This window comes from Corella eumyota, chromosome 7 (genome assembly GCF_963082875.1).
Source record: "Corella eumyota chromosome 7, kaCorEumy4.1, whole genome shotgun sequence".
In the NCBI taxonomy this organism is placed as follows: Eukaryota; Metazoa; Chordata; class Ascidiacea; order Phlebobranchia; family Corellidae; genus Corella; species Corella eumyota.
In genome coordinates this window covers 4,325,677-4,338,309 of record NC_137496.1, presented here as the reverse complement: position 1 = coordinate 4,338,309, position 12,633 = coordinate 4,325,677, and the positions used below count along the sequence as shown (strand labels likewise).

Genomic DNA, 12,633 nt, shown 5'->3' with positions numbered 1-12,633 from the left:
AAATTATACTATTACGAAATATTGCCACAGTTCTTAAAAACAAAGTTTTTCTTTGTTATCACATATCGCAAACATTCCTTAACAAACAGAAGTTCCCTGCCATGTCAATATTTTGCAGTTTAATTTCTCGTTACCATGTAAATTTTTTAAAGTAAGATAATTTTTTAAGTTAAAAGGTAATAAAAAAACATTTACTTTAAAGTCTCTATAAAATCTAGTTTTTTTATATCTTGAAAAAATTTACATATATTTGATGACATGCCGTTGTTAAAATTTATTATTATTTAATCAGTCCCATACTTCGTTGCTTAACAGACAAAACCTAATTTTTTGGATAAAAAGTTTAATTGACATCATTAAATTTAATATCATATTTGCATATATTAAATTCAAATTTTCTTCCTATATAATTCAAAGCAAGTTAAATATATATATATATCAAGACAAGTTTAGTATTGATTCAAATCTGTTGTCATCAAGATGATTAAATTTATTTTAGCGACTTTTGCAATTGTGCAAGTATGCATAACGTAAGTTTTCTTGAATATAATAAGTATATTAGTTAACTTTTATATTAAATAATTATATTATCTGTTTAGAAATTCCTTTGGACAAGGCGTTGATTTGACTGAAGTTGCTGGCAGCACCGGCATAGACGTTGTCAGAGCTTGCATACAAAAATTAGAGCAACCGAATCATTTTTCCAATGATTACGGCCTCTTAGAACGAATAGCCCTTGTCGAATCTAATTTTGGTGAAGACTTAGGTTTGAATCCAGACGGCGGAATTTGGCAGGTCGGATAAAAATTGTTAAGTTACATTTTAATATCGCTAACATAGATTCATTTTATGGTTTTAAATTTAATTTTAATTCATCTACAAAGTTTAAAAGGCAATCTTTAACAATTTTATGAATACGCAGATTACCGAAGCAAAGTATCAGCAACTTCTCAATAACAGCCTCAACTCAGAGGTTCTTACAAGTATTGCAATAATAGGTTCGGCTATTGAGTCTGAAAACACCAATTTGACAAATAACAATTTCAGGTAAAATTTGTTAAAGCAAGAATTTTCTACGTCAAAAAAATCAAATTAAAATGCACTTCAAAACAATGTAAAATAATAAAAAATATTTTAAGTATTCCAATACGATCAGCATTTGCTGCAAGATTGCTTATACAAATATTCGAACTCTCTAATGGAAGAATTCCTTTGACCATAGATGAACAGGCAGTGTGGTGGTCAACCTATTACAATACCAGTGGAAGTTCATCTTACTTTATAGACACAGTAAACTCGTTTGAAAACCAAACAAGTAAGATACGTGAAAAAGTGTGATCAAGCTTTTACTAAACTTTCATACGGGAAAAAATGTTTTTTTTTTATAAATAGTAAAGATGTGTTTAATTGTTAAGGTTGTGCTGTAAGTAAACTGGATTTGTGGATTTTGGTTGATGGCTCGGGAAGTGTTGGTTCTGTTAATTTCAACCAAGCTTTAGCATTCGTCGAGGACTTGTCTGCAGAGTTTAATATCGATTTCAACTCAGTGCGAGTAGGATTCTCTGTCTACACTCGTACACACACAATCCACAGTTATTTCAACGAACATACAACCAATGCTGAATTCAATGCCTTAGTCTCTTCTGTTAATTATCCAAGCAGTAATGCTGTATACTTGCTGTATACTTCGTACTTTTGCAAACTGTAATTACACCATAAACTTGTGTGTTTTAAAATTTAAACAAATTCACTGAAACAGTTTTTATTTTTTCAAATAAGGTGGGACGTTGACAGGGGCGGCTATAAGCGACGTTGTGACAAATGGTTTTAACGAAACTAATGGCGCCAGGCCACTGAGCGAAGCCGTACCTCGCATTCTATTAGTGTTGACAGATGGCCGAAGTAGTGATAACGTCGAAACACCTTCTGATCAAGTACGTAATTAACCTTTTTTATAACTTAAAACCTAATAGATAACTTAACTAACAAAAAATCAATTTGTTTGTAGGCAAGGGACCAAGATATTACAGTTTATGCGGTTGGCATTGGATCTGGAATTGGAATTGACGAACTAAATGAAATAGGAAACAACCCAGACACAAGATATGTTTATCAGCTAAATATGTTCAGCCAACTTCTTCTTGTTTTAAAAAGAGAAATTACTGAAGAAGCATGCATTGCTATAGTAACTGTGCAGGTAACACAACCTGTTATTAGTTCAGTTATACAAATATTATACCAAAATATTATTAGTTTATAAGAAAATGGATTTTGTTGTAGGACAACGTAGACGTTTCTTTGGGTATTGAGTCGGGTCAAACGCATTTTTCTGCCGTGCTAATACCACCTAGCGGTCTTGTTACTTTGGTTTACAACGTAACAGAAGGGGAAGGCATGGTTTACATTTCTTCCAACGTACAGAACCCAAGTTCGGTTATCTACGACTTTAGTATCACGTTGAAGCAGGTAAAATAGTAAAGCTTTAATTTCAAAACAAGAATACTTGTTTTATACTTACTACCTTGTTACTGTTTAGGGTACAACAACAATTGTGTTAAATGCCACGAACGCCAACCAAACCACATTTGAATTGGTCGGAGTGTTTCATACACCGTTTTCGTCGTCGCGACGTAAACGTCATACTAATGACGTCATAAAGCAACGCTTTCGGCGTAACGTTGGTGCCACAAGTGCAAATGTTTTTGTGGCCGTTACACCAGTCGGAGATAGTTCGTTGGACCTTACAGTGACAGCAAATTCGGTAATAAAATACAAATCTATTTAAACCTTTTAGTTGGTAATATCCTATAAGATGTTGTTTGAATTGAGTTAAGTATCTTCTGAAAACGTTTTGCAAAAATTTAACTAATTTTTCAGGCGGTTGACCTTGCGGCACTGACCTCAAATACCTCAACAACAACAACAACAACAACAACAACAACAACAACGTTAACTTCATCAACAGCCACAGCAACAACAGCAACAACAACGACAACACAGGCTACAACATCAGGGGCGTGCACATTCTCCTTACAAACGATCCTGTATTTGTTTGTAGTGATGTGTATAAACCTAATTGCTTAAACATTAAGTAGCAACTATATTTAGCATATCTTTTTTTTTTTTAACAACATTAGTAAATAAGGCTAAAAATATATTTCGTAGGTCTTTTTGTTAATCACTTTTATGTACTATATTTTTTATATTAAGATGTATATAAGAATAATTATAACAAGCATGTTGACATTATATAGATTTCAAATATCATAACGTCAAGTCTAAAATATCAATAATTATATAAAATAAAATATTAACACAGATTGCTTATAAAAAGAATTCGACATTTACAAATTTATTGTACAGTTCTATAGTTACTTTCTTGCGCAATTTTTTAATAATAAACAACGGTAGTGCACAATAAAAGCTAACTTTATACAGTTTTTGAAGAACAATCATATGCTTAAGGTATAAGGATTTTACTAATCCTAAGCAATATATAAAGAATACTGTTAAGTTGAACCTGGGTATTACCAAACCGCAATTTCATTAAATATAACTTACCCTTAAATATATACATTTCAAATTGTGGGCTATTATTCGATAAAGCATCATGTCATTAAAAGATTTTATTAATAGGTGGTTCGATTTTCAGATAATGCTTTTATAAATAATTCATTCATATTTTTATCAAAATGATATAATTTTAAAATAACCCTTTTTTATAAATTGTTTAAAAATTTAAAAAAAATGACCATACGTAAAAGGTAATCTTGTTATCGAAAGTATTTATATCGCCTTTAAAAGAAAATCTAATTAAGTCCATACCACATAGGTAGAAGCGACGTATTGAAAGTCAAAGTATGACTAAATCGGGGTTTAAGACGTTTAATGACGTCACCAAAGGAAAGGAATATAGCGTGACGAAACAAGGCGTGGAACATTATAAATACCCTTTTAATAAAATGGTCACCCTTTTACACGTATATAGACGGAAGGGTTATTTAACCTAGGCTTAAATGGGCGTTAACGTAGATTACAGTCAGTATATTTTAGGCTTTAAGGAAAAGGGGTTTTCTGTAGGCAAGGAGATAGATGAAAAATAAAATAATTTAAATTTTTTTAATAATATTGCTAGTGAAATATTAACATAGATAGCTTATGACAGCAATATTTAATTAAAAATGAATTAATTTTTAAAAAAATAGTTATTTTAATAAAAAAAAATTCAATAAGTTACCGAAATAAATAAACTACATTTTACTGAATTTACAGATTTGATATAAACTCGATATACATATATATATAGACTGAATATATTTTCTAAGCGGTAATTTTAACCTTCGGTATAAGGTTGAAATTATATATTTAATACTACTTTATTAAAATTCAATTCAATTAACTAACCTCAAGTCAAATAAAGTGTTTTAAGATGCCGTTCCTTCGTATTTCAGGTACAAGTCTTTCCCTTTAACAAAACAAATTTATAATTTGTTTAAATTTTTTTGCATAACCGGTAACATAAAAAAATTAACGAATATTTTATTATTATAAATTTTAAAAATTTGATTTATTTTTAAAGTTTTATTCGTTTTTGTCTTCCCACGCCTTTCTACGTCACAGTGCCTTGAAAATAACGTCGTCAGTGGAACCGGACCATGTACATATTTTTTAAACGCTACGATGGGATTTTACACGGTAATATATAGATTTGTATGAAATAAAGTTAAGGAGAAAAAATTATATAACGTTTTTTTAGTTTAAAAATTAAAGGTTAGGCATATCATAACCTTATAATTTAAAAAGGTATTTGAAGCTGAATATACAACATTATATATAGCTTTGTCACACCTGAACACCGTATTTAACGTTTTATTTTTACCTTCGTTAAACAGTACTGTAACTATTTCACATTTGTTTATTACATATCAAAAAAATGACATAAATTAATTTTAGCTAGACAAACATTTAAATTTTTAAGTTTTTTGTTTGTATAGCTTCTTAAAACACCATATCCGTATCTAAAACGTGCACTAAAGTAGTAATTTTATCTTTGTATTTTGTTTAGCCAGTTACGTATATTTTTAATGAACTGTACTAGACTTTAAGGCATTCCATTTTAAAACATAGCAACAAATCAATGTATTCGTTATTTTCATACATAAATTGTTAAAATGTAATGCATATATTTTAAAGTTGATTTGTTACCGATTACGTAAATCTTGTGTCAAATGAATCACATAAATATCAATTGATATTTGCTTTGATATTTAGAACTTAAACTTCACAGAAGAATTGACACCCCCTATCATGACACCTCTTAACGGCATCTTGTACTTAAAAGGAACTTTAATCGAATCTGAACCTAGTAAGACAGCCCTGTTTTTTGAAGATTGTTGGGTGACAAGGCAAGCGGATCATCTTAACATAGACGGCGAAAATGAAGTTGTCGGATTTCCAGGGTGTGTATTCTACCTAACATTCCGTACAGTAGTAGTATAAACGACAAGCAAAAAATACCAATAGTTAAAAAATTAGCCAACACAAGTCTGAGCATATATAGTAATTTCATAAACATTGATTTACTTTTAATGTTAAATGGCAAACTTAAAGTCTTGATTATTTAGCCCACAATTTCTTATTTAGTGTTAACAAAACCAGAATTAAATAAAATTGCTTTTTAAACTTTTCTAGCATACAAATTGAGTTTAACTAAGGTTCAGGAAACAGCTCAAAAATCAAAAAATTATCAGTAGTAAAAATCGCAATCAGGTTTTTCCAAGCCAATAGCGATAAGACTTTGTAAGCCTATGAAGTCTTAACTCTCAGTTTCTTACTTCAACAAAGACTTTAACTACTCAAATATATATAACAACTTATTAAATTTAAACCACAGATGTCCAGTTAATCAATGGCGGGACATAATTCTAATGACTGGAAATAGTCGAAGCAGAGAAGTGACCGTTTCTTTCCCGAACGATTTTCTGCTGCCAGGCGTCCAAGAATTTTTCTTTCATTGTACAGTAGGCGCATGCGCAACAGGCTGCACGCCAACCAATCAAGAGGTGAAAAAATTAAAAAACAATTTAAAAAACTACAAAATATATACGTTAAAGTTAGACTGATATTTCAATAAAAATAAAGATTTAAAAGTTAATAAAGCTTTTAAATTCTAGAAGTTGTGTGTAAAATTTAGTTACCCTTTATTAAATAACTTGGACTAACTTCATATTTTGTTATTTTTTTAGTGCATAAGAGCTCAGACCCTTAACCCGTCTTTTAGCGGTGCTGCTACTCTACTAACTATTGGACCAATTATAAGAACAAATATTTTAACAACGACTGACACTACAAGCGGGGGTGCAACCACAAGTAGAGACAATCCAGGTATTTTACAACAATTCTTCGTATAAAAGAATATATAAGACAAATATAAAAGTAAAAATTAATAAACTTTAGTATTTAACTTTGTGCTTTTTTATTTTAATATAGTTTGGTTGATTCTAGCGATAGTCTTGGCAATGGTTGTTGTTTTTCTTATTTATCTGATGATTTTGTATATGATTCATCCATGCTATGAAAGAAGGCAGACAAGGGTAACTAAAAGTTAATATGTTATTATTTAACCCAAATTATATCCCCCATTTAATTAAGTAGTAAATAAATTGGGTTAAAATTGGTTTTTAGAAGGACAATTAATAACAATTTAAAAAAAAAACATTGCGTTTAATTTGCTTTTTTAGAAAGACGAGGCACGTGGATATAACGATGCAGTTTTAACGAATGCTTCGGCCAAAGAAAATATTTATTTGGAAGATTCAGTTTCAAGGTAATATGTATAAATATATATATAGAAGTGTCAGATATGCTATGACAATTCTTTACACAGTCAGTCCCCTAAAAAACAATGCTTAGCAAGAAAAACTAAATTTCTTAAGAAAAAGAACTCTTTAGATTTAAATTCTCAAGCAAAATCTGATTGGCTCATGTAGGCTTAACTATAAGTTGAAATCTAAGAATTTTTCTCAAATTAAGATGTAATTTACATAAATTTATAATTATAGTGCTGGAAGTAGCAACTCTTCGACAGCAAAGTCCGACAACGACCTTATTTCATCGAAATATAACAACCCTATTTACGCCGTTGTAAATAAAAAGAAACCGGTTGAAACAAGCGGAGTATAACGAGCTACCTTACAAGATAAACTTAAACTATATTGCTTCTTCCAGCCTAACGGACTTGACTCTAAAAGGATTACGAGTCAATTGTGTTTTCCTAACAGTTCATTTCATGCTATTTGCTATGTGTAGGAGGCTTGTCCTGGTGTTATAGAATCTCAAATGTTAACAAACAAAGAAAAAAAATATGTTTTGAAATTTTGAATACCCAAAATTTGGAATTCGTAATTTATTTGATGGCAAACTTGCCATATGACAATAAATTTCCTTTTAAAAAAACGGTTTATTAACTAAAAATTTGAGTATTATTCAATTTAGCCTATATTCGCCATAAAATTGCACTTTTTAATAGTAGTTCGTTCAAATAGCAATAAATTATTAATAATTTTTGTTTTTGTGTATGTAAGCATGTATCGTTTTTTTTGCAATATTTAAAATAAAAACTCGCAAAATAATTTTTTAATATTTATTTGTTTAATTAGAAACATTTTTACGTTCGCATTTGGCAGAATATTTAAAAATTATTATTTGTTGTTTGACAAGGCATTATTTGAGTTAGAGTTTGATGCAATAATGTAAATATTTATTAAAGCAAAGTACAGTTCCAGTTAATATTGCAATCAAGTATTCTTTACAGATATTATTTAATTTAAATTTAGCTACAAGGCAACCTCATATTTCGCCTCTGAAATATTTTTTTAGAAGCTTATACACAGAACTATAACTTAACCAGTTTGTAGACTTATGGCATAAAAAAAATATGAAGTGGTTAAGTTTTATTTGTCAGGTGTTTATATGTTTAGTTTTTCAAGAAGCCAACGGTTCTATCACATTTGAAAAGAATACAAATGATATAGGTAAGAAAACTAGCCCTAAATTAAACCATACAAAATATTGATAAACCCTAACTTTTGTATAACGACGTTTTTAGCAAACGAAACAACGGTTTGTACTCTGTCTATGTTTGGAGGCGACGTTGGCGCATTTAGGTCTTGTTTAAGTGCTTATGCTTTACAATACAACTGGTACCCTTCCCCTATCGCTGGCTTGTTTAGTTACCAAACCTGGAATGGGTTTGATGGATTTTGGCAGGATGGTGCAGTGTTAGAGCCGCTGGCCAACTTCATGATTTACGGAAACAACTCAATGTATTTTAATGACCATGTTAACTAAATATATTACCTTTGGTAGCTTCGTTAAAATGTATACTACACATTTAAATATTTCTCAAACTTACTTTTCGGGGGGAAACATTGGTAAATTTTAGCGTTTAAAAAAGATTTGATTTATTTGTACATAACAGGTATAAAACAGCGCTGACGAGTTCTTTACGTGAAGTGTATAGTTTAGTTGAAGCGTATTACCCTCAACCTTCATATGATGATATGGCATGGTATGGTCTAAGCTACACAAGAATACACGAGGCAAATAATCAACTATACATTATGAAAAAATTTGGACAATATATTTGTCAAAATTACAGGCCTTAAAAGTTAAAATTTAGCCAAAATTTCTTAAAACCATATTACATCAATATTTTAAAAGGCCAAGTGCCTAAATATACCATTCAAATATAGTTGTAATAAAAAGCTAAATAAATATCATCCATCATCTTAAGTTAACACATACCAAAAAACAAACAAGAAAAATAGATAAAAATGTTATGTGTTTAGGCATTAGGACCTGTGCAGGACCCACCTACAAACGCATATGGGTTTTTATCTGAAGCGCAACGAATTTATGATTGGATTTGGGAATATGGATGGGATTATAGTGGAGCCTGCGGCGGTGGTTTTTGGTTTGATCAAGTAAGATAAACGCAAAATCAAAATATGTTTTAACTTAAGATGTAAAATTTGCCCACCTTAAATAAAATTTGTGTGAATATTGCTCTAAGCATAGCTTATAAGATATGACATCTACTTCAGGCCTGACTAGCCTAGGACCTAACAAAATGTCAGCTTATAACCTCACTTGGTTAATTTTTCGTATATTCGTTTACAGACTTTGGGTGGCAAACAAGCTGTCGAGAACGCTCAAATGCTTCAGCTAGGAGGAAGGCTGTATCGCCTCACTAAAAATGAAACCCTTATTCCACTCATAAAGAAAACCTTACAAGTAAGTAGGTGTGTTCTTTTTAATAACGTCAATAATGATATTTACGAAGTCACACTTAACTTGACATAACAAAAGGCAGACGAAATATATATAAATATATATGATGTTTATGTATAGCTACGTGATTTCAATATTTGTATAAAACATTACCCAAGTGCGTATTACATTAACCTTTTGACCTTTTACAGTTTATTGAAGTAAGTAATTTAGTTGACAATGAAACACACTTGGTAGCAGATGGAGTGAACTTTAATTGTACAAGCAACCGAGTGTTTGGACCAACCTACAACTTGGGGTTAATGATAGGTAAAAAAGATGTTTAATAACAGTACATTAAACTGTTAAACACTTTTTAAATTTGACAAAAAGCTCAAAAATTTAACAAATTGTAGCAAACTTCTCTTAGGTATAATATATAAACATCGTCCCCTATATTTTACTTTACTATAAAACACCTTGTATATTAATACCATTAATAAACGTAAAAAAACATATTAGGAATCAAGTTTGTTCTACATATCAATTTCTGATTATATTTAGGTGGAATGATAGAAGCTGCTCAAGCGTTGAACAGAACAAAAGACCTGATACCATTAGCTCATAAGATAGCCATAGCAGCCATCAAGAATTCGACAAAGTAACATTGTTTGCTTAAAATTAATTTATTTTTTCCAGAGCATAAATGTCTGGTAGTGGTAATGGTCGCTATGATTAAATGACCAATTATCAATTCTTGAGGTTATAGGCACAATTCCTACTGCAGCCAAGTCCTAGATACCAAAATGGACAGGCTTAAATTTTAAGCGATCAAAAAACTGTTAAATCAAGGATAGGTCAAGGCCACATAAGTTACCCTATGTTTAATTAGTGAGGTCAACTTTTTTACAGTTAGTATGAAACATGCATTCTTTTGTTACCAGAAATGGAATTTTGATCGAATACTGCTCGCCAAACTGCGACGACGATGCTCTAATGTTTAAAGGCATTTTCCTACGAAATCTTCGCTACCTCATAGATTACACAAGACAAACCAAAGACAAAACCTGGGACAGTAATATGAAGACCTACACCGACTTTTTGCAGCTTAATGCCGACACCGTGTGGTCAAAGAATCGGTGCGAACCCAGCGTTGAGAATTGCACGATTGTATATAAAGACGGGCCATCACTCCGAAAATTGTCGTCTGGACCGGTAAAAAAAACTCAATGAAAAATATTATTTTAAAATTGCCCTTAAAATGTCCGTTATAATTTTTTTAAACTGCCCCTAATTTTAAAAACTTTTCCTAAAATGTCTGTTTTTAAAAACTTTTCCTAAAATGTGAATTTAATCTTTACTTAATTCTTACTAGGTTTTCGGTATAGACTTTATGGGGCCTTTTAACTACTCCGCTCCTATGCAACATACTTCAGTTCTTGAACTTTTTGTCGCTACAATATCAGAAAATACGAAGTGCAAAGGGTCCTACTGCGCCTTTGACCCACCCATACCCCAACCACAACCCCTAACTTGCCAAGATAACCCATGTCCTCCGGATCAACCTTGCTGTGCTTATGATGAGGAATATTACACGTGCTGCGAGTCTACGCAAAAATGTCAAAACGGGGAATGTATTTAGACTGTTTAATATTCTAAGCTCATTTTTCTTTTGATTTATTTACTCTGTTAAATATTGCCTTTAAAATTGTAATTAATACATAAAACAAAAATAAGATAGCCTATGTTTTTTACAGCCTAAGCAGAATGCAGTTAAAAAACTGTGGTCGTCATAAGGTTGCAATCTAAAATATTGCGAACCACAGCCAGGGATTTTTATGTTATTTTTTGATAATTTTGATATTTCCATTTCATTTTTGTGCTTACGATTTGTATACCATAACTATTTAATACCATTATTAAAAAGTAAACCCTATTTAATAAGTCAAATTCATAGGCTATGAGCTAAGAAAAAATAGCATGAAGCATAGTATTTTATGAAGCCGCTATTTTTTTATACAACATTACATAGAAATTTGATAAGGTTGATGGGTAAAAACAACGAAAGATATCCGATTACGTTTTTGTTTTATTGCCCTTTGTGTGTATAATATATAGATAGTTGTTTTAAAATCTGTTGTATCCAAAGAATAGTGTTATATAAAAGATAATAAAGTTAGTAAACTTATAAAAGTAGCATAACCTTAACTTTAGTTTAACTAAATCAAAAGTTCTTATTTTAAAGACATTAGAACAAAAACTAAAAATTAAACATGGCTGGCACAGCAAGGCATGACAGGATAATGGCAGAAAAGGCACAAAAACAACTAAGAACAACAGAAGATCCATTGGAAAAATTGCGTTTGCAATGCTTAGCGAGAGGTTCAAGGTAAAATTGTGTATAAATTACTTACCAATTTATGCCAATATAAGTCATAATTTAGTACTTACTTAAAGTAAGTAGGTTTATCAGTACTCAAGTCACATTAGGCCTAACGTAAGCTTTACTGCTAGAATTGTCAGCAATACTATAATATATTTATAAAATAATTCAAAGTTATAAAATAGATTTTGTCATTTTTTTTCTCAAACGCATTATTTTTAATGTTTTATTTCTGCATCCTTTATTTTTTTATTATCGTTACTTCTACAAACCCGTAAATAAAAGCCATAACAACCGCTTATTTTTGACACAGTGGCATTAAAGGACTTGGAAGGTGTTTTCGCATCATGGACGACGACAACAGCAGAAGCTTAGACTTCAAAGAGTTTAAGAAGGGAGTTCACGACTACGGAATGGACTTAGAGATCGACGAGATACGAAGTCTGTTCCAACGGATCGATCGAGACAACAGCGGCACCATTGACTTCGACGAATTTCTCGTCAAGCTGCGTCCACCTCTTCCAAAATGCAGACAGGATCTCATACGAAGGGCGTTCAAGAAGCTGGACCGTACAGGCGACGGTGTTATAACTGTTGAAGATCTACATGGTGTATACGATGCTAGGCACCATCCTAAGTATCAAAACGGTGACTGGACTGAAGACCAAGTATTTTTGTCATTCTTGAAAAGTTTCGACACGCCGGGCGATCCCGACGGAGTGGTGACGTACGACGAATTTTTTAACTATTACGTAGGCGTCAGCGCGTCGGTAGACAACGACATTTACTTCGACGTTATGATGCGAAAAGCATGGAAACTGTAAACTAATTCGCAGTCAATTTCTTTATTTATGTATTACTTGAATAAAATAATATATTAATATATCGTTTAAAAACGTTTTATTTATCTAGAACTGTTGTTTTGTAGTAAAATTGCTGGATTAAAACAAAATATTATCGTTCTAAAAGCAAGATAAAAT

At 31.2% G+C, this 12,633-nt stretch overlaps 4 protein-coding genes across 4 annotated transcripts; all 4 read left to right on the top strand.

Moving 5' to 3' along the window:
• The first annotated feature begins 480 nt into the window (after window positions 1-480).
• Window positions 481-3,084, top strand: LOC145759733 (uncharacterized). The gene is made up of 10 exons (XM_082573580.1): window positions 481-530; window positions 600-795; window positions 923-1,047; window positions 1,140-1,315; window positions 1,416-1,661; window positions 1,780-1,934; window positions 2,009-2,197; window positions 2,281-2,466; window positions 2,537-2,761; window positions 2,878-3,084. Exons 1-10 carry the CDS (start codon window positions 481-483, stop codon window positions 3,082-3,084), a joined length of 1,755 nt encoding a protein of 584 aa, XP_082429706.1.
• Window positions 3,085-4,284: 1,200 nt separating this feature from the next.
• Window positions 4,285-7,581, top strand: LOC145759931 (uncharacterized). Its single transcript, XM_082573781.1, has 8 exons — window positions 4,285-4,451; window positions 4,580-4,695; window positions 5,272-5,459; window positions 5,894-6,062; window positions 6,246-6,384; window positions 6,490-6,593; window positions 6,741-6,826; window positions 7,062-7,581. Exons 1-8 carry the CDS (start codon window positions 4,430-4,432, stop codon window positions 7,180-7,182), a joined length of 945 nt encoding a protein of 314 aa, XP_082429907.1. The 5' UTR covers window positions 4,285-4,429; the 3' UTR covers window positions 7,183-7,581.
• A 355-nt stretch (window positions 7,582-7,936) lies between these two features.
• Window positions 7,937-10,912, top strand: LOC145759732 (uncharacterized). The gene is made up of 9 exons (XM_082573579.1): window positions 7,937-8,033; window positions 8,108-8,324; window positions 8,480-8,600; window positions 8,850-8,984; window positions 9,181-9,294; window positions 9,483-9,600; window positions 9,835-9,931; window positions 10,215-10,485; window positions 10,646-10,912. The coding sequence occupies exons 1-9, from the start codon at window positions 7,937-7,939 to the stop codon at window positions 10,910-10,912; spliced, it is 1,437 nt and encodes a 478-aa protein (XP_082429705.1).
• A 550-nt stretch (window positions 10,913-11,462) lies between these two features.
• LOC145758924 (calcyphosin-like protein) lies at window positions 11,463-12,607 on the top strand. The gene is made up of 2 exons (XM_082572618.1): window positions 11,463-11,659; window positions 11,967-12,607. The coding sequence occupies exons 1-2, from the start codon at window positions 11,544-11,546 to the stop codon at window positions 12,475-12,477; spliced, it is 627 nt and encodes a 208-aa protein (XP_082428744.1). The 5' UTR covers window positions 11,463-11,543; the 3' UTR covers window positions 12,478-12,607.
• The last annotated feature ends 26 nt before the right edge of the window (window positions 12,608-12,633 follow it).

Bases quoted from the DNA above. Each gene is read 5' to 3' on its own strand.
- LOC145759733 (XM_082573580.1), top strand. From the start codon at position 481: ATGATTAAATTTATTTTAGCGACTTTTGCAATTGTGCAAGTATGCATA. The intron at 531-599 runs GTAAGTTTTCTT...TTATCTGTTTAG, and splicing joins ATTGTGCAAGTATGCATAAC to AAATTCCTTTGGACAAGGCG. The intron at 1,316-1,415 runs GTAAGATACGTG...TTAATTGTTAAG, and splicing joins CTCGTTTGAAAACCAAACAA to GTTGTGCTGTAAGTAAACTG.
- LOC145759931 (XM_082573781.1), top strand. From the start codon at position 4,430: ATGCCGTTCCTTCGTATTTCAG. The intron at 4,452-4,579 runs GTACAAGTCTTT...TTATTTTTAAAG, and splicing joins GCCGTTCCTTCGTATTTCAG to TTTTATTCGTTTTTGTCTTC. The intron at 6,063-6,245 runs GTGAAAAAATTA...TTATTTTTTTAG, and splicing joins GCACGCCAACCAATCAAGAG to TGCATAAGAGCTCAGACCCT.
- LOC145759732 (XM_082573579.1), top strand. From the start codon at position 7,937: ATGAAGTGGTTAAGTTTTATTTGTCAGGTGTTTATATGTTTAGTTTTT. The intron at 9,932-10,214 runs GTAACATTGTTT...TTTTGTTACCAG, and splicing joins GCCATCAAGAATTCGACAAA to AAATGGAATTTTGATCGAAT. The intron at 10,486-10,645 runs GTAAAAAAAACT...AATTCTTACTAG, and splicing joins GAAAATTGTCGTCTGGACCG to GTTTTCGGTATAGACTTTAT.
- LOC145758924 (XM_082572618.1), top strand. From the start codon at position 11,544: ATGGCTGGCACAGCAAGGCATGACAGGATAATGGCAGAAAAGGCACAA. The intron at 11,660-11,966 runs GTAAAATTGTGT...TTTTTGACACAG, and splicing joins TGCTTAGCGAGAGGTTCAAG to TGGCATTAAAGGACTTGGAA.